Raw genomic sequence first — 18,968 nt, forward strand, 5'->3', positions numbered from 1 at the left:
CCTTCACTTTGTTTAGGTCTTTGCTCAAAGTCACTTTATCAGAAATGCCCTTCCCAGCTATTCTGTCTAAAACAGAAGCCCCACCCCATCATTCTCTACTGCCTGTAGGCACAATACACTTCACGCTCTATACTCCACCTGCTAATAATCTTACTCTGTTCTCTTCCACATTTTTGGTTTTTTTCTCTCTTGGTGCTAACTAATGAAACTCCATGCTCTGCATTGAAAACTGCAGGCTCCTAACTGTGGGTGAAAGGAAATCTCAGAAAGGTTAGGAAATTTCTTCTTGTCTGATGACTGCAAAAGCGAACACCTTTTACAGATACAGATAAAGTGATGATACAGCTGATACAGATAAAGTGATGAACTGAGACTTTTCACAAAAGTATCTATCTTGCTCTTCTGTCCAGAGTAGAAACTTGTATAAAAGTATCTAATTTTATTATTTTTTTACTATTAAACTGTCATTGGAAATGCTTTTTGTACCGAGGATACTCTGACTTCTGAGACTGGGACTGTATCCTGTGAAATGTCACCTCTAATCTCGAAAGACTGCAACTCTAGTTGTCTTAATCCAGCCCTGACTATTCTGTTTCCTAAAGAATATGAAGGTTTCCGAGGTTTTTTTGTTATGCCCAAAGCGAAAGACTGGCATTCCACCTTCTCCCACATGCATACAGGTAAAAACTCTTTTCCTGTCTCTGGGATTCAGAGTTTTTGCCTTATTTAAATAATATCTTTTTACCTGCTTAGATTCGTAGCTCCTATCACCAGCTGCCATAGCACACATTTAATTGTCTTCTGCCTCCCCACACTAGCATATTAGGGCCAGGAGAGCATGAGCGAGCAAAAATTACTGGTTGAATGAATGACTGAACAAGTGCTCAGCAATGTGCTCTGTTCTAGCAAATGGGTGAGCCAAATCAGACATAGTCCCTGCTCCCAATGAAACATAAGAGTCTGAAGAACCACACAAGGAGATCCCATCTGTGTTGCTAGAATTGAAGGGACAACACAGGCTACCCCTAGTCCAAGGTTCAAACCTAGATCTGTCATTTACCAGTTGTGTGACCTCGGGCAACTTATTTCAGCTTCAATTTTTCCTCACCTGAATAATGAAACTAATCATCCCCTACATCATGGGGCAGGTGTCCAGAATCAACAGCCCTTTCTTAAGCTCTCTACTAAAAGACCCAGACTCCACCCTTCTCTTCCAAGCAGCCAGAGCAGAGCCTGCTGAACGGGGAAGGAAGTGCAAGGGGTACTGGCACACTATAGCTCCTGCTTGCTAGGTCCACTCTTAGGAAAGCAGACAGGTAGTTTAGGGGTGAGCCAGATGCTGGCCATTGGTAAGTGCAAACCCAAATCAGAGGTTTACCAAGGAAACTGGTTATTTACAGTTCCTAGGGGTTAGGCCTGAGGAGACCTGGGTTCCAATGGGTTTCTTCTAGGAGAGAGTGGGGTTAGAAAGAGCAGCAGGAGACACACCCAGTAGCCGAGGTCGACCACTTGAGATAGTCTGGGATCACTGACAGGCAGTCCCTGGGTTCTGCACATACCCAGTCAAGCCTCTGAGATCCTTGACCTCAGAACACCAATATGCTGCCATTTTCCATTTGTCTCCTCCACCCCAGCTAAGAGAAAAGAAAATGCCTGGCAGGGGGCAGGGGCAGGGGGCAGGATCAGGCTCGGGCACCAGCACCACTCCCAGGTGCTTAAGAAGAAGCTGGTGGTTCACACCGGAAACGACACACTCACCAAAGGATTATGGCCACGGACATTTCTCCACTTGGGGACAGGCTCTGGTAACACCTGAAAGGAAAGAAAACATCAGAGAGCTGCTGTTCCTCAGTTCTGAGCTCTGTGAAAGTGTGTAAGTGTTGGTGGGGGAGGGAAGAGAGAGGATAAAGGTTTGGGTGCCGGAGGTGAGCCAAAATAGTTGTGCAACCCCCTGCGTGAGGCCACAACTCCATCCAAACATGGCTTCCTCATGTGACTCCAGAAATGACCTGAGAACAACTTTATCCATCCCTTTATATAAGTATATGCACATGCCACCTCTCCAGCTGCCTTAGGAACTCCCTGAGAATAAGGCAAATTCTCTTAATCCTTCCTCCATGTGCTCCATCCCAGCCCTTACTGCCCACTACATCTGGCTGGGCAGAGAGGTGAGAGGAGCCAAAAGAAAAGCTACTTCAAGCACTTTATGCTATGTCTTAAATCTCAGCCACTTGGCTTGAAAGTTTTCCCATGACCTTGGCAACCTGCTCTGCCTCTGTTTCCTCTCTGTTCTCTGCACTAAGCACACTGACAATTAAGAGTCATGTTTCTTTACACACACCTTAAACAGTTGTTCCGGTAAGTACTAGAAATTATTTAAATGGTATTCTTGGGCCAAGGCTTTGAGAGTACCCAAATCCATCTGAGGACCTTCAAGTGCATGTGAGCAGGTACCAAAAGACCAAAGGAAAGCAAAGCAAAAAATCCTTGAAGAGTAACCTTCCCCTACCTTTTACACCCCTGTGCCTTTGCTCATGCTAATCCTCCTGCCCAGTAGCCCACCTCATCTCATTTCACACTGAATTTTGTTACACAAAAAATTCCTATACATCCTTCAACATCCAGTTCAAATATCCCTTCCTCTGTGAATCATTCCCTGCCCCTCCCAATGCCCTTCTCCTTCTTCTGGGTCTTCAGCTCTCCATTCCTGTCCCCTGAGAAGCACATGCTGCACCACTCGGGCCCACCAGAAGCTGGGTCACAGGCAGCTTTGACCTGTGTTCATCTGTGGCACTATCACTCTAACAAACGCTTACTGAGCAGCCACTGTGCCAGGTGCCATGCTAAGCACCACGGATACAGCAAGAGCAAACCACTCCAGCACTACCTTCATGGAGTATTAAACTTACTGGAAGAAGAAGACATTAATCAGATCACCACAGAAATCAACATATATTTTCAAACTCCAAGAAGTAGTATTAAATAGGGGTACAGAGAAGCCAGAAGAATCTATATCAGGGATGGAAACCTAGTTGGGGATGTCAGAGAGCACTGAGCTGAGATTGGAAAGCTGAGTGGTTTTCCTAAAGCCAGCAAAGCCCCTTCATGCCATAGAACGAAAATAGGAGATGGCCCCTGACCCTCAGTTTCCTCCTCTGCAGCTGAAATAATAATAGTACTTATCTCATAGGGACTATGCTTATAAGGATGAAATCAATTAGGTAATATAATGAAGCCTCCATACAGTGCCTGGTATATAGTAGTTCCTTCATTAGACATTAACTAATTATTGTTGTTGTTGTTCATTGGCTCCAGGGTCTTAAGTGAGAATACAAGTACAGATGACCCTTCAATAACATTGGTTTACACTTCACAGGTCCACTTATACACAGATTTTTTTCAGTAAATACCTGTCCTGTTTTCAATATGTGGTTGGAAGTGTGCAGATGTGGAGAGCTGACTGTATGCACAATCCATGCCATTTTATATGGGGGACCTGAGTATCTGCAGATTTTGGTGTCCGTGGGGGGTCTTGGACCCAATCCCCTATAGATACTGAGGATAATAGTTAAGTTTTGGGGGAGTCGAAAGTTATACACAATTTTTGACTGCATGGGCTCAGCAACCCTAACTTCCATATTGTTCAAGAGTCAACTGTACTTCTAAAGTGCCGCTGAGAGTTACGCCACTTAGGATGGGTGTAGTGGGAGTCCCCAAGATCCCTGCCTCCCCAGGTTCAGTGACTCACTAGGACTAAGAGGACACAGCATATGGTCGTACTCAGAGCTAAGACTTATTACAGTGAGAAAATACGAAGCAAAATCAACAAAGAAAAAGGGCACATGGAGAAAAGTCTGGAGAAAACCAGCACAAGCTTCCAAGGGGCCTCTCCCAAGGGAGTCACACAGGACACACTCAATTCCCCCAGTAGCAAGCTGTAACAACACATGTGAAACTGCATCTACCAGGGAAGCTGGCCTGAGCCTGGAAGTTCAGGGATTTTGTCAGGGCTCAGTCAGGTAGGCAGCCTCCACCTGACACATAAGAAAATCTAGACTCCCACAAAGGAAGATGTCCAGATTTAACCATACTGTTTGTACAGTTTGGGCACAGAGAGCTACTTTATCAGTTACGAAATGGTGGGAACTCTCCCAAAATCTAAGTTCCTACATGCCAGCCAAGGGACAACCTTGCAAACTAGCCTCTAAGGATAGCAGCGCAGGTCAGCGATGTTAACTCTTTTCTGAACAGCAGAACATGAACACAAACAAGACAAGGGCTAACTTTTTATTATTTTTAACAAACCATATATATTTTTCACAGAAGTAAAAACAGGAAAGAAGGAAAGGAAATGACCCTAAAGGTATGGAAATTATAGGATCTGCAATAACAAAAAAAGAGCCATAAACAGAAAAGATTACACCACTAAAATCTGCAAGGAAGAAGGGTCAGGGTCTTGGTGTAGAAACAATTCTTAAACATCTGTGAGATTATTTTTAGTGACTGGGCTGTAAATAAACTAGAAATCATGTTAACTGGCTACACATAGTAATACTCCCCTGATATCTCAGATGTGCCATAGTCATGCTTAATAGTTGACTTCTTTCCCACGTAGAAACTTCCTAACCAGACTGTGGGGAGCTCTATACCTGCACTATTCAAAACAGTGGCCATAAGCCACATGTGGCTTTTACGAATTTCAGTGTGACTAGTCCAAATTGAGATATGCTGTAAATATAAAATACACTCCAGACTTCAAAGACTTAGTATAAAAAGCAGAATACAAAATAGCTCACTGATGATTTTTATACTGACTACCTGTTGATATGATAATATCTGGAATATATTATGTTAGATAACATGTTCTTTTTGGTTTTTTAGGGAGCTATTAGAAATTTTACATTCTATATGTGGCTTGCATTTGCAACTCACATTATATTTCTATTAGACAGGGATGGTCTATACCCCTTACATATTAATCTGTCATGCTTTTGCAGGTTCCTTCAAACCTGGAGTGGAGGCCGTACCTCAATGTCTGTTGTGTTGGCAAAGAATTCCAGGCATGTTGTCTTCCCACTTGCAATATTGCCCTCCACACAGACCTGGCAAAAGACAAATGCATGTTAGAACCAGAAATCGAGCACCTAGGGGAATAGCGGGAAGAAGTTCTAGGGGAGGGCTCAAGTGAACAGCATGATTGGTTCAGTCTAAGACTTCAATATGTACACAAAAATCCCTCCGCAGGAAACCCCCAAGGTCCTGCTGTTAGTATAACAAACAAATTGACCCTCCCCTTCGGTGGTAGGCTCCAGGCCCACTGATGGTAACCACCAGACCACTGCCCTCCAAGATAGGAGGTTACATCAACCCCTAGACCATATACAGTTTGCCCTTGGCCACCCTAGCTCTACCCTTCCCTGGCTCACAACCCCTCAGACTATTAGATTTTTGGCCTGAGTGTCCTGCCTTCTTATATTAGATTTTTGGCCTGAGTGTCCTGCCTTCTTAACCAGAGCCTAATGGCTTTGAGGCTGGGAAGCATGTAAATGTTATCTAGAACAGGGGTCCCTAACCCCCGGGCTGCAGACTGGTACTGGTCCGTGGCCTGTTAGGAACTGGGCCGCACAGCAGGAGGTGAGCAGCACCGAGTGAGGGAAGATTTGTCTGTATCTGCAGCTGCTCCCCAGAGCTAGCATCACTGCCTCAACTCCACCTCAGATCATCAGGCATTAGATTCTCACAAGAGAAGCAGTCCCTGGTGCCAAAAGGTTGGGGACCACTGATCTAGAACCTATGTTACCAGATCACAAGAGGAAATGGGCAGTTCTGCATAAGTAAGAAGATAAACTGCTTCATGCGTAAAAACATGCTCAGCCATGGACTGGAAGGTATTAGGACAGAAGGACTTGGTTGAGCATCTTGTTGCAGGCCAGGCCCTAAGATGTGTAACATACACCATTACCGCATTTAACCTCACCAGAACCTGACAAGTGGGTTCTAACATTTTCACAGAAGAGAAAAATGAGGCTTGAAGAAGGAAATTAAAGCAGGGAGAATATGGTGAACCTACACTCTTCTCACACTAACTGCACTGGTGGAAGAGGTCTCATGGCACTGGAGAGAGGGGTCACAGACAGCCATCTGGAGTCTATCTATAGCAAAAACCAAGGAGCCTCTCACAAGTTCTTCACTGTAGAGAAAGCAAGCATTAGAAGCAGTGGTTTTCAATCTTGTATATGTAACTAGGATCACCTGGGAACTTTGAAAAATCTATACAAGGAAGCCACAACACAGGCCAATTACAGCACGATCTCTCAGATGGGACTCGGGTCTCAGGACCTCGTAAACCTCTCCAGGTGATTTCAATGTGCAGGAAGACTGAGCACCATTGGTCCATAGACACTGGCTTCAGAAGCACCAGAGGAGCACCCAGGCCCCCTGGGTTGGAGCCCTCGAACCTGCTGCCCAGTGATTCTGACAAGGCTCTGCTCAGCCAGGCACTGCTGGTTCCAGCAGATCACAAGAAGAAATGGGCAGTTCCATATAAGACAGACTGGCCTTTGAGAACACGTATAAGACATATCTGGGGCACACACAGTCAGAGAAGGACCCATTCTGCTGCACAGTGACCTTTACACTCAGGTTGGAAGCACCCAGAGAAATGTGGGCCACTTAGGTGACTTGCCCAAGGTGCTGGGCTGAGGAGAGGAAAAAGCTGGAACATCCAGGCCTGGTAGACAGCTCTTCATGACCCCAGTGGAGCCTCAGTAACACTCTCCATAAAACATGGCATCACAATAGGCTGTCTCGCCTTGAGAGACCCACTATAAACTCTGTCAGTTGGTTATTAAGGTTTTCTCCTAGATCCTAAACAGTATCCAAAAGAGCTGAACAATCACACATCAACAGATGCCAAGCCACCCTTCAACCCTGGCTCCATGCCAGCTCACTCCTTCCGAACTCAAAACTACAAAATGAACTCAAGGGAGTGAGCAAAAGGGAAATCCCATTAGGGCACTAGTGGATTTGATTTTTTATTGCTGTTCTTTAAAAGAAACAAATTCTCCTCTGCCTAGACATTTAAAAAGAGCTCAACCAAGTATTATTCTGCAGACTCTTTCTTTCCTGTTCACTGCAAGTAACATGTTCGGATGAGAACTTCTTCCAAAAATACTTGTTCCAATTCCCACCATGAAATCCTGAAAGTTGGTAAATCTAAGGCTTTTGATTAACAACTGGTTTTCTTGGTGCAGAAGGCAAGCATGAAGAACCTCACGATGTTCCTCTGTGAAGGATGGAAGAAAGAGGAGCTAAGCAAAGAAAGTCTTTCTCTTTAAAGTGATGTCTAAAAATATTATAAGAGGAGTGCATGCCCACTGAAGAAAATAGAAAAAAAAATCATAAAGTAATAATCCACTAGTAAGAGATAATAATATCATTAAATTTCAGCATATTTCAGGCAAGTACTATTTCCTATACACATTTCTCATCTTTGAGAGTCCTTCAACTGCTCATTGAAGACCTATTATGTGCCAGATACTGTGGACTCAGAAACCAGTCTCACTACCCGCAGAGCTCACAATGAGTGTGAGGATGGGGAGGAGAGTAACAGCAGATTACAAGAAAAGATGTTCACCATGCTGTGGGAACACGTGGTGGGCGTGAATGACCACTCTGTGATGTGCCAAAGTTTACCTCCACTTTCCTCAGCTATTAGACCTTAATTCCAACTGCCCATGATTATAATTATCACTGCAATACACCACCTAGCCTTATTTTTAAATAAAAACATTTAATATTCTGAAAATAGAAGTTAAGCATTCTCACAGTAGGAAATACAGAGAATTAAAAGAATAAAATAAAAACCACTCATAATTCCAAATAAGCACCATTTAGATTTTTAATCAGAACCAAGCTCTCCAGAGGAAAACAGGTTCAGATGCCAAAGACCCCACCAGAAGAACCAAAATATATATTGTTCTATTAAAGATTCTGAGAAATCTTCAGTAAAAAGGAAACTTGCCCAAGTATTCAACAACTGGTAAATAGATAAACAAGTGTGGTACATCCACACAATGGAACGCTATTTGGCAAAAAAAAAAAAAAAAAAAAAAAAAAAAAAAAAGGAATGAAATACTGGTACATGCTACAACATGGATAAACCTTGAAGACATTATGCTAAGTGAAAGAAGCCAGACCCAAAAGACCAAATGCTATATGATTCCATTTTATAGGAAACGTTCCGAAAAGAAGGCAAACTCATAGAGAGGAAGTAGATTAGCAGTTGCCTAAGGCTGAAGGAGTGACTGCAAATAGGCATGAGGTTTCTTTTCCTAGTGACAGAAATAATCTAAATTAGACTGTGGTGATGTTGCACAACTCTGTAAACTTACTAAAATTCACTGAATTGTACACTTAAAATTAGTAAATTTGACAGTATGTAAATTAAAATCAATAAAGCTGTTTTTTAAAAAAAGAACCCAGTTTAATTTCATTTAGCATTCAAAGAATTAAGACTCCTTATCCCCCAGATTCTCTCTCCCTTTCTCATACACACCCACAGTTAACATATCCCAACTTTCCCTTAACCAAACTGGCAATTTCTACATCATTAACAATTTGTAGTATTTCTTTTTTTCCTCTATGGACAGTTTATATAGTATTTCATTTGGATCATACTTTATATTTTTTTATCCTTTTTTTCACTTCTTACATAATGAGTACCTTCCTAGGTCATTAAATATTTTTCAAAAACAGGATTTTGAATAGCTGAATAATATTCCATCATATAAAATAACCCATGGCCTCTGCGGTGGGAATCTGAGGCCCAGGGATGGAGGCAGACTTTTCTATCCCTGAAGAACTTTTTGTATATGTTTTTTACTAGGTGCATATATTCCCTCGCTCCCCTCTTCAAAAAAAATAATAATAAATACACACACATTATCCTACACGGGATAGTACACATAAATGAGACTTACCACTAACTTTTTCTCTTTTTCATTTTCTTTATCTACAAAAAGAAAAAAATCAATTTTTAAACTTTTAAATGATTCAGTTATACTAATTTGCTAAACCACCACAAAGACAGTAATTTTTATGTTTGTTCCCTAACCAAAAAATGTTTTCCAATGATACCTGGAACCTTCGATGCGTAGAGGCAGACCCACTACAGCTGTCTACCTTTGTGGGACACTATGCCACTGCTGCCTGGGTCCGTTTGGCACACCGGGGCCCCAAGTGTGCTCAGTTTTTTTTAACTTATTATCCTTTCCATTTTCCACACATTTTATATTTATGAGCCTCACAGATGGGTGTCGGGCAAGTTAAAACGCCTCCACTCACAACACCGGGGTAAGCAATGGGTTCCGCCCAGGACTGACATCTCAGCCCACCCACAGCACAAGTGATTCTGAGGTGCAACTTTACAGCCCAAGGCCAAAGAACGCCAGAACTTGGCTATAACAGCGGTTCCCATGTCTGAGGGAAGGATCTCCACTCCCTGTGGGAAAGAGAGGGCACCGAGCCTCAAACACCCGCCACTCGCTGGGGGCTGGTTACTTGCAGCTCCCAGCCTGTCTCCCCCAAGGCCAAATGAATCAAACCAGGAGTGGAACAGGGTACTGAAGCAGCCCCCGCGCATGGGAAGTGGGGTTCTTTCAGCGTATCAGATTTCCGAGCTCCGAACAGACCTGGAGCCCCAGGGACCCACCCACTTGCTGCTGGCTCACTTCTGGGGTACCAGCCAATGGCCGTCCCCGCCCCTCCCCTCAGACACTGGGAGGAAATCCTGGTGCCTTGGAGGAGTTTCAGGTGTAGGCGGGTCGCCGGAGCCGAGGGAGGGAAGTTGGATGGACCCCGCTGAGCGCTAAGACCCGGGCCTCATCCTGCAGCCAGTGAAGTGAGATGGAGAGATGCGTTACCCGGAGGCCAGGTCCGGCGCTGCGCCCCCCGCGGCCCTGGGCCTAAGGCAGGGATCCCGGGCCCCTGGCGGCGCAGCGTTCGGAGAGCCCAGCTCCGCAGCGGCCGCAGAAACATGGTCCAGCGGACGGATCCGGCGCGTGCAGACTTCCTTCCTGTGCGAGTCAAAATGAGTCGGCGCGAGAGCGGCGCGAGCGCAGCCCGGCGGCCCGGTAGCGTCAGCACGCCGCCTCCTTCACGGCGCCGGCCTAGCCCTGGCGCCTGCTGGGGCCGTGCTTTAAAGAGACCCCGTCACATTTCACGCTCCCATAGGGAAAACAAAGGCGAAGGGTTCGCGTTTGCGGCCAGGAAATCTTCCTGCTAACGGGATACAGGCAGAATGAACCCATGATTTGGCAAGACTAGGGGGTGGATGGATGGCCAATAATACCAGCAACAGATTGGTATTATTGTAGATGACTTCTTTGAGCACCTGTTCTATCTAGGCAGCTGATGTCATTTATATTCCCCACCAACCCTGTCAGTGGATATTGTCACTCCCAATCTCAGAGCTGAGCTGATCCTCAGAAACTTAGGTAACTTGTTTAAATAATCAGAAGCATTCATTACGAAACGGAGCTGGAATTCAAGCCCAGCTCTCTTACTTCACAGCCTGTGCTCTCTGTCCTCTGAACTTGGACATATCCAGAGTCTGGACTACTGAAATACTGGATCCCTTAAGAAAGTGTTTTAAAAAAAAAAAAAAAGACAACAACAAAGAATCCTAAAATTTGTATGGAACTATAAAAGACTGAATTAGCCAAAGCAATCCTGAGAAAGAAAAAAGTTCCCTGATTGATTTCAAACTAATAATACAAAGCTATAGTAATCAAGACTGTATGGTACTGGCATGAAAACAGACACATAGATCAATGGAAAAGAACAGAGAACCCAGAAATAAACCCATGTATATATGGTGAATTAATTTATGACAAAGGTGGCAAGAATATGAAATGAGAAAAAGACAATAAATGAGTTAGGAAAACTGAACAGCTCCATGGACAAAAATGAAACTGGACCACTATTTTATACCATATAGAAAAATAAATTCGAAATGGATTAAAAACTTGAATGTTAGACCTGAAACCACAAAACTCCAAGAAGAAAACACAGGCAATAACCTCTTGGACATCTGTCTTGGTAGAATTTTCTTGGACCAGTCTCTTCAGGCAAAGACAACAAAAGCAAAAAAAAAACTTTAATGTGATTACATCAGACAATGTATTTGCACAGTGACGGAAACCATCAACAAAATGACAAGGCAACCTACTGAATGGAAAAATATATTTGCAAATAATACATCCAATAAGGGGTTATTATCCAAGAAATATAAAGAACTTAAACAACTTAACAACAAAAAACAAACAACCTAATTTAAAAATGGGCAGAGGACCTGAATACACATTTCCCAAAGAAGAGATACAGATGGCCAACAGGCACGTGAAAAGATGCTCAACATCACTGATCATCGGGGAAATGTAAATCAAAACCACAATGAAATATCACCTTGCACCTGTCAGAATGGCTATTATCAAAAAGACAAAAAAGTAACAAGTGTTGGTGAGGATGTAGTGAAAAGAAAACCCATGTACATTGCTGGTGGGAATGTAAAATGCTGCAGCCACTATGAAAAATAGTATGGAGACTTTCTCAAAAAAATTAAAAATAGAACTAACATATGATCTAGCAATTCCACTTCTAAGTATTTATATGAAAAAGGAAACCAAAAACATTAATTTGAAAAGATATATGCACCCCTATGTTCATTGCAGCATCATTTACAATAACCAAAGTGTGGAAGCAACCTAAGTGTCCATTGATAGATGAATAGATAAAGAAGATATGGCATGTGTGTATATACATACATGTATACATATTAGAATATTACTAAGCCATGAAAAAGAATGAAATATTGCCATTTGCGACAACATGAAAGGACCTACAGGATATTATGATAAGTGAAGTAAACTGGACACAGAAAGACAAATACTATTTAATTTCACTTACATATGGAATCTAAAAAGCAAAACAAATGAACAAACAAAACAAAATCGAAACAGGCTCATAGATATAGAAAACAAACTGGTAGTTACCAGAGGGTGGATAAAATAGGTGAAGAGTATTAAGAGATAGAAACTTCCAGTTACAAAATAAATAAGTCATGGGGATGTAACATACAGCATAGGGAATGTAGTCAATAATATTGTAATAATTTTAATGGTGACAGTTGGTTCTTAGACTTAGTATGGGGATCATTTCATAATGTATATAAATATTGAATCACTATGATGTATACCTGAAATTAATAGGATATTATATGTTGATTATATGTCAATAAAACAAAAACAAGACAACAGACACAAAACAGAGTTGCTTATGCTACTAAGTTCCACATCACCAACCACAACTTAGGTTATAGTTTTGGCTCTCTCAGAAATGGTTTCTTAAACTAGTCAATCAGGAATCGCATGATCAGCAAGGTAATCTGCCTGATAGATCCCTCCCAACCCCTAAAGGAAAGTAACCCTCGCAATAACCAGCCAACTTCTGCCTAGTATAACTTCCTTGTTCCTGCTCTTTTGCATATAAAAGTCTTTCATTTTGTACAGCTCCTCAGAGCTCTTTCTATCTGCTAGGCTGGATACTGCCAAATTCAAATCAATTTTTGCTCAAATAAACTCTTAAACTTTTTAATATGCCTAGTTTATTTTTTAACAAAGGCACAACCAATATTGTGCAGACAACTAGGGGGTAGGGAGTAAGCCTGTAAAACCCACCCATAGTCAGGTAGCAAAAGTTCAGCCCAGGTGTGAGGTAGATAGGGCCCAGGCCCTGCAACCTAAGCTGTCTCGGTAAGGAACAGTGACTGACTGTGTGTATGTGCCCGCTCCAGTGCTTGGATGGAGGGGTTTCCCCACTCTCCCAGGAGTGCAAGGTGCTAGAAGTCACTTCGTGGACAGAGAAAAATAAGTCATCTGTGAGAGAGTTTACTCAGCCTCTAGATTTGTTACCAGCAAGTAGAAAGCCCACCTCGTGCTTCCTATAATATGTCAGACACCTAGCGCAGGGCAAGTGTGTGCCCTCCATAAACACATTTCAAGATTAAGTTCAACATTTTTTGTGAGTGATTGGGAACGAGGCTGATGGAGGTAACTGCTGATCAGATTTGCCTGACATGGACTGAAGCTGAGTTGATCAGGATCCAAAGAGGACTGAATGGACTGGAGTTGTGGCCAAATTATCCAAGACAGAATTTAAAACCCCCAAAATGAGCCACACATACTTCACATCCCTAAAAAGAAAGGCTCCAAGATAGTGGAGCTGTGGTTTCATAAGAGCATTTGTGAAAAACACAGAACTGAATTTTCTGAAGGGCCATGGGCTGTTCTATGTTAGAACAAGCACCCATGGGAGGCCAAAATAAAAATATGCACAACAGGCTCACAAATCCAGACTGTGGTTCCCCTTTCCCCTGGGGAGTGGGAAGCGGGGAAGGGAGAGGAACACAGTATGAGGCCCAGACCATGAGTTCAGACTACACATATTCTACATCTGCTATGTGCCAGACTCCGAGGACCCTGCAGGGAAAGCAGAGTGGCAGGTCCCTGCTTTTGTGTAATTCAGAGTCTTAGATATGTACATATCAGCTAATGATAAATTCTATGAGAGTGACTGTGGCTGTTTCAGACAGAGTAACCAAGGAGGCGGCAGCCACCGCCCTTCCTTACCTCCTCCTCCCACCCTCAAAGAGCACTTCCTGACAGCAAAGCTCCTGTGGAGAGCAGGACAGCAGTTATCACTGGTGCCTGGCAGGGCGGGGAGGCGCTAACGGGGAGCTGGCGTGTGTAGCTCTCCTCAAGATCCGGGGAAAGGCAGCTGGCGACCTCAAGCGGCCGGCTGAGGGCGAGCAGCCTGGGGCGAGCAGCCTGGGGCGCATGCGCGGGCCGCGGGGGTAGGCGCGTGCACGCGCGAGAATGGGAATCCTAGCAGGGCGGTGCGAGACAGCTGCAGCAGTTGCAGCAGGCGCGCGGGGCCGGGTGGAGCAGTGAGCTGAGAAGGTGGGGTGTGAAGGGCAAGTACTGTAACTAGGTCTGCGGCCGCGATGCCGACCCTGAAGCTGAAGCCGAAGCATCGCCCCTTCTGCTTCAGCGTGAAAGGCCACGTGAAGATGCTTCGACTGGTGAGGGTTGGCTGTGGGGTAGAGGGCAGTATGCAGCCATGGTCACAGGCAGTGAAATGGCTGTAAAGTAGTAAGTAGAATGTCTTCTCTTCTAACCTTGTTTTTAATCAAGGCTGCCCTAGAGGCAAGGCATTTTTCTCTAAGCAGCCGGTCAGGAGGAGAAAAATAAGGCACTGTCTTCCCCTTCAGGAGCTTTACACACACATTTATAAAGCAAAATCAGCATATCTACCTGAATGGCCTACACTTGAACCCAAAGCCAGGTACCCAGGTTACCAGGTGAGGCAGCTGCTATTGTACCACTCAGAAGCCAATAAGATAAGACTAAAGGGTTTCCGTGCATGCCATGTCTACTTACTATAAGTCAGAAGAAGTCTGATGTGACCAAACTTAAAGCTGATACAGCCCAGAGCCAGGACAATGGAACTGCCTGTTTCTGGGCATTGGACCTACCAGGAGTATTGCAGTCAGTTCTGAACAGAAGTTTGGAGAGAATGAATCATCCTTTGGAGTAAGGTGACCTGGCTGGCTAGCTAGAGAAGTAGAAACTATCATAGGAGAATATGTTGAAAGAATTCAAGAAAAAGGGAGAAAGAAAAAATAATTTAAAAATATTAAAGAAGTGACATAAGAGAGGAGATGGAAATAAAAGTTAAAGGGAAACAGTTCTGCTTAATATGAGGAATAATGTTATTTTCATAAAACTCCCAAAATTAAATGTCCAGTTAGTGAGGACATTGTAAATAGCTAAATAAACATGGCAGAAAACCATTTATTTAGCTATTTTAGAAATGATCATTTTTACAGCTTAAACTTGTATTCAGTAATCATTGAATAAATTATATTTGTTTGTTCTTTTCTTATAGGCACTAACTGTGACATCTATGACCTTTTTCATCATCTCACAAGCCCCCGAACCATACATTGTTATCGCTGGATTTGAAGTCACCGTTATTTTCTTTTTCATAATTTTATATATGTTCAGACTTGATCGAATAATTAACTGTATATTCTGGCCTTTGCTTGTAAGTGTTCAGTTTCATCGTTAAAATTAACTACTTTTTCCTGCCATAGTGAGACATTTTAATAAACTCTATTCTTTAGTTTTCTTAAGCTTGTAAAGAATGTCTGATAGGCTTAGGAAGGAGGCACTCTACCCACTGCTAATGTGCTCTGTACTGTCCCTGGGGGATTCTCAGGGAACCAAGGAAGTCACAGAACATAAATTCTCCTCTGAGCTCCGTCTAAAGCTGACCCTTCTGTTAGGAGAATTCACTTTAATGTAGATCTTCTAAAGAAGTTTAAAGTTAAGATCATGATAGAACATTTTTAATCTTTACCTCCCTTTCAAATGAGTGTTGATATGGCCTCAAAATTGGGTAATAGAAATGGAGGCGGATAATATAAGTATCTATATCTTATACATCCCTGATCACTAAATGGAAAATCAAAATAATTAGGGAGGCTCAATAAAGCACAAAATTACCTTACTTAAAAATGTCTGCAATCATTAATGCTAAGTAATTTTAAACTCATCTTGTAGAGCCTCATTTAGTAGCATACGGATTTCACCTACCATACTCATAGCATTAGGAATAACTGCCTAGCAGAGTGTCCAAATGATTCTGTAAATCATCAGACAAGTTGAAGATATTAGTTAAGCTGTTTGTGGTCCTTCAGCCTGGAATATTAGCTGGTTCTAGGAAAAACCAAGTGACTTTGCCTCCCTCTCCTCCTTCAAGTCTTATCCCCAGCATCCTATCTCCACAGCACTCCCTCCTGTGACCCTCTGCTGCACTCGTGTCATCCTTTCAAAGTGCTGATATCTAAGCTGATAACCCCTACTAAAGAAAGAGGACTTCAGAGCTATTCTCAAACCATAAGCATGCCTTAAAGTGGTACCTTCTGGAACCACCTTTGAAGGGCAATGATGAGCATTTCAGGCTAATCACAAGATGAGAAAGTCTCAAAAGGGGAAAGCTGCCAATTAGATAGGATCTTCATAGCACCTTTGCAAGCCCCTACTTGATCTACACTTTAGAGCTGGACCTGATTGGAAGGAGGTCTAGGAAAAGAGATTACAATCCTTCCTCAGTTGGCTCTCAGAGTATATAACATCATTTAGTGGCAGAAAGGGCTAAGCTAAATTATTCCAAGGATTTCTTCAAATAAATGATGAACGTGTTTTGCATCTTCAAATTAACTGTAAATTAATTTTGTACTAAAAATTCATAGTTGGTTAGTTGCTCTTCATAATCTGCTTTTCCAGGGTTAATAAAACTAACACATTTTATCATTTACTTTTCTCCAAACTAAGAATTCTCTGAAGCTTCTTCTTACATGTCCCAGTAATAAACTTGGAGCCCTAAATTTAGCAGAATACATTGAGAGAGAGAGTGGCCTATGTGTAGCATACTGAGTGTCTCTAAATCTCTCAGGATAAAACTTTGCCAATATTGAAATCTTTGAGAAATGGTGCTATATGGTCAACTAAGTTATTACTCTATTAAGAAACCCAAGTTCCTCTCTACTCTTGATCTAACTAAATCATTTATTCAACAATGTTAATAAGTATCTGCTAATCCCAGATTCTGTAATGAGTTCTCTGATAAGACAAAACACAAATCTCTACTGAGAAACTTTCAAGGTAGCCAGGAAGACAGATGAGCAATTCAGTGTAATAGGTGCTGTGACAGATGTATACCAGGATGGTGTGGAGGCACCCAGCCAGGGAAGGGGACCAAATCGTAACAGGCTTTCCTGAAGAAAAATGCCTAAGCTGAGAGCTGAAAGATGAAAAATAGTTAGCTGACTGATATGGGGATGAAAGGGCTTTTCCCGTAGAGGGAGCAATGTATGTGAGGGTGTAGGAGGAGAAAGAGCATGCCCCTCAAAGACCTGCCGGTAGTTCTGAATGGCTGATATTGAGCTATAAAGAGAGGACCAAGAGCAGAGGCTTAAGAGGCAGAAGGAGGTCAGAGCATTCAAGGCTTTGTATGCCCTAAGTTTTAACACAAAAGCCACTGGAAATTTTTGGAAGTTTTTAAGTAGGAGAGTGACATGATCAGCTTACATTTTAGGAGATGGCACTGGTGGCAGTGTTACTAATGGCTTAAAGAGGAACAAAACTAGAGACAGGTCTCAGAAACCACTTAAAAGTCTGTTACCATAATCCAGGCATGAAAATGATAAAGGCCTGAACTAAGGTTATAACAGTAGCTGGAGAGAAAGAGGATGTTAATGAGGTGAATGGATAGGACTGGGTAACTAAGGAGAATCAAGGATACCTGCCATTTAAATAACTATCTTGAGAGAGAAATGAGGTAGGAAGTATAGGAGGAAGAATAGGTTTAAGGAAGGACCAGGGAGTCTGGTACATAATGGGTTCAGTTTGAGAAATACTAGGTTTTAGTTGCATGTGGGGTATTCAGACAGAAATGTTCAGAACAGGTCTGAAGCTTAGGAGAGAGGAGTTAGAGCTTCAGCTTTGGGAGTCATCACCTTGTGATGGAAATGAGCTCTGGGACTGGCCTAAATGGCTCAGAGAGAATATACAGCAAGCTAAAAAGTAAAATTGAGAAATATCAACATATGGGGTAAAAAGAGGGGGTGGCCAGAGAAAGGCAGGAGAGGACCCAAGGGAGACCCATGTCACAGAAGCCAAGAGATGATAGCATTTCAAGAAGAAAGGAGTGAATAATATTACATGTAAAGGGAGAAAGTCCAGAAAAAAGATATATTCACTGACTATTAATAGAAGCCCCTGGAGACCAGTACCAGAGTAGTTTGTCTAGAATGGACAGGTGACAGTAAAGCTGTGGGAATAGTCAGACTGAACAGAGAAGGAGAGACGACTGTAACTAGAGGGACCCCCACACTGAGTTGAGGCAATCTGGTCAGGGACAAAGAAGGGTAATGAACAGAACGAGGTCCCTGCAGAGTGGCCATGGGAATGGGAGCCAGCGCACAGTTGGAGAAGTTGCCTGGGGTTCTTTTACTGTAACAAAAGTGAAGGACACAAAGATGGCTGAAGATCTCTATTAATCTGGTGGGGGTGGGGAGTGGATGGCGGAAAGGTAATTTGTAAGTACTTCTGCCTGATAGCCACTATCTTCACTGATTAGGAAAGGAATTGGTCATGTAAAGCTGACCTTTCTATTCTATGTTTTCAGGATATTATCAACTCAGTGGTAACAGCAATATTCATGATGACTATATCTGTGTTGGCACTGATCCCAGAAACTACAACATTTATGATCCTTGGAGGGGTAAGTGGAGGCCTTTCCTATTTCTTCCTTTAGGTTTGATCAGAATTCAGATTTACTTGAAAAATAGATGTAAGAACAGAAAACTATACTATATTCATCCTTAGGGCTCCTAGGCCAGTATACAGTACCCAGTGGCTTAGTATTTTTTTGTATGAATACATACCTTAACAATTAACATGAAGGAATGTGATTTCACACTAAAACTGAAGTTAACCGAATAAAGAGGTTCCTACATATCTCTCAAAGGTATGTGGTGCTAGACTAGACAGAGAAAACCTAGACTAAGAAAGGTTACTGGAATCAGTTACAGTACTTAGCTCTGAGAAACCCGATGTCAAGCAAAAATTAATAAGTTTCATAGCTCTTCCTTAAAAAAGAAAAGAAAACATACATACCAACCCGATGTCAAGCAAAAATTAATAAGTTTCATAGCTCTTCCTTAAAAAAGAAAAAAAAAAAACATACATACCACTCGTGAAGATGAGGGATTGTTTTGAGCTCAGTTATTTCTTGTCCACATCCTTCTTTAGGTGGACTATAATAGATGTCTCATAATAAGG

The 18,968-nt window shown here is 42.6% G+C and overlaps 2 protein-coding genes across 2 annotated transcripts in view; one reads left to right on the plus strand and one right to left on the minus strand.

The window, feature by feature from the left end:
* TK2 (thymidine kinase 2, mitochondrial) overlaps positions 1-10,120 on the minus strand; it is a 27,773-nt gene extending 17,653 nt beyond the window's left edge. Inside the window, exons 1-4 of the mRNA XM_023523554.1 lie at positions 9,924-10,120; positions 8,982-9,013; positions 5,028-5,102; positions 1,759-1,812 (exon numbers count right to left, since the gene is read on the minus strand). Coding sequence (XP_023379322.1) covers positions 1,759-1,812; positions 5,028-5,102; positions 8,982-9,013; positions 9,924-10,038 — 276 coding nt within the window. The 5' untranslated portion in view covers positions 10,039-10,120. The remainder of the gene's footprint in view (positions 1-1,758; positions 1,813-5,027; positions 5,103-8,981; positions 9,014-9,923) is intronic.
* Positions 10,121-13,939: 3,819 nt separating this feature from the next.
* The window catches only part of LOC105305765 (CKLF-like MARVEL transmembrane domain-containing protein 1), a 19,118-nt gene continuing 14,089 nt past the window's right edge, over positions 13,940-18,968 (plus strand). The window contains exons 1-2 of the mRNA XM_011380569.2: positions 13,940-14,140; positions 18,313-18,408. Of these exons, the coding sequence (XP_011378871.1) occupies positions 14,063-14,140; positions 18,313-18,408 (174 nt within the window). The 5' untranslated portion in view covers positions 13,940-14,062. The remainder of the gene's footprint in view (positions 14,141-18,312; positions 18,409-18,968) is intronic.

The sequence above is a fragment of the Pteropus vampyrus genome, unplaced genomic scaffold (genome assembly GCF_000151845.1).
Source record: "Pteropus vampyrus isolate Shadow unplaced genomic scaffold, Pvam_2.0 Scaffold394, whole genome shotgun sequence".
Classification (NCBI taxonomy): domain Eukaryota; kingdom Metazoa; phylum Chordata; class Mammalia; order Chiroptera; family Pteropodidae; genus Pteropus; species Pteropus vampyrus.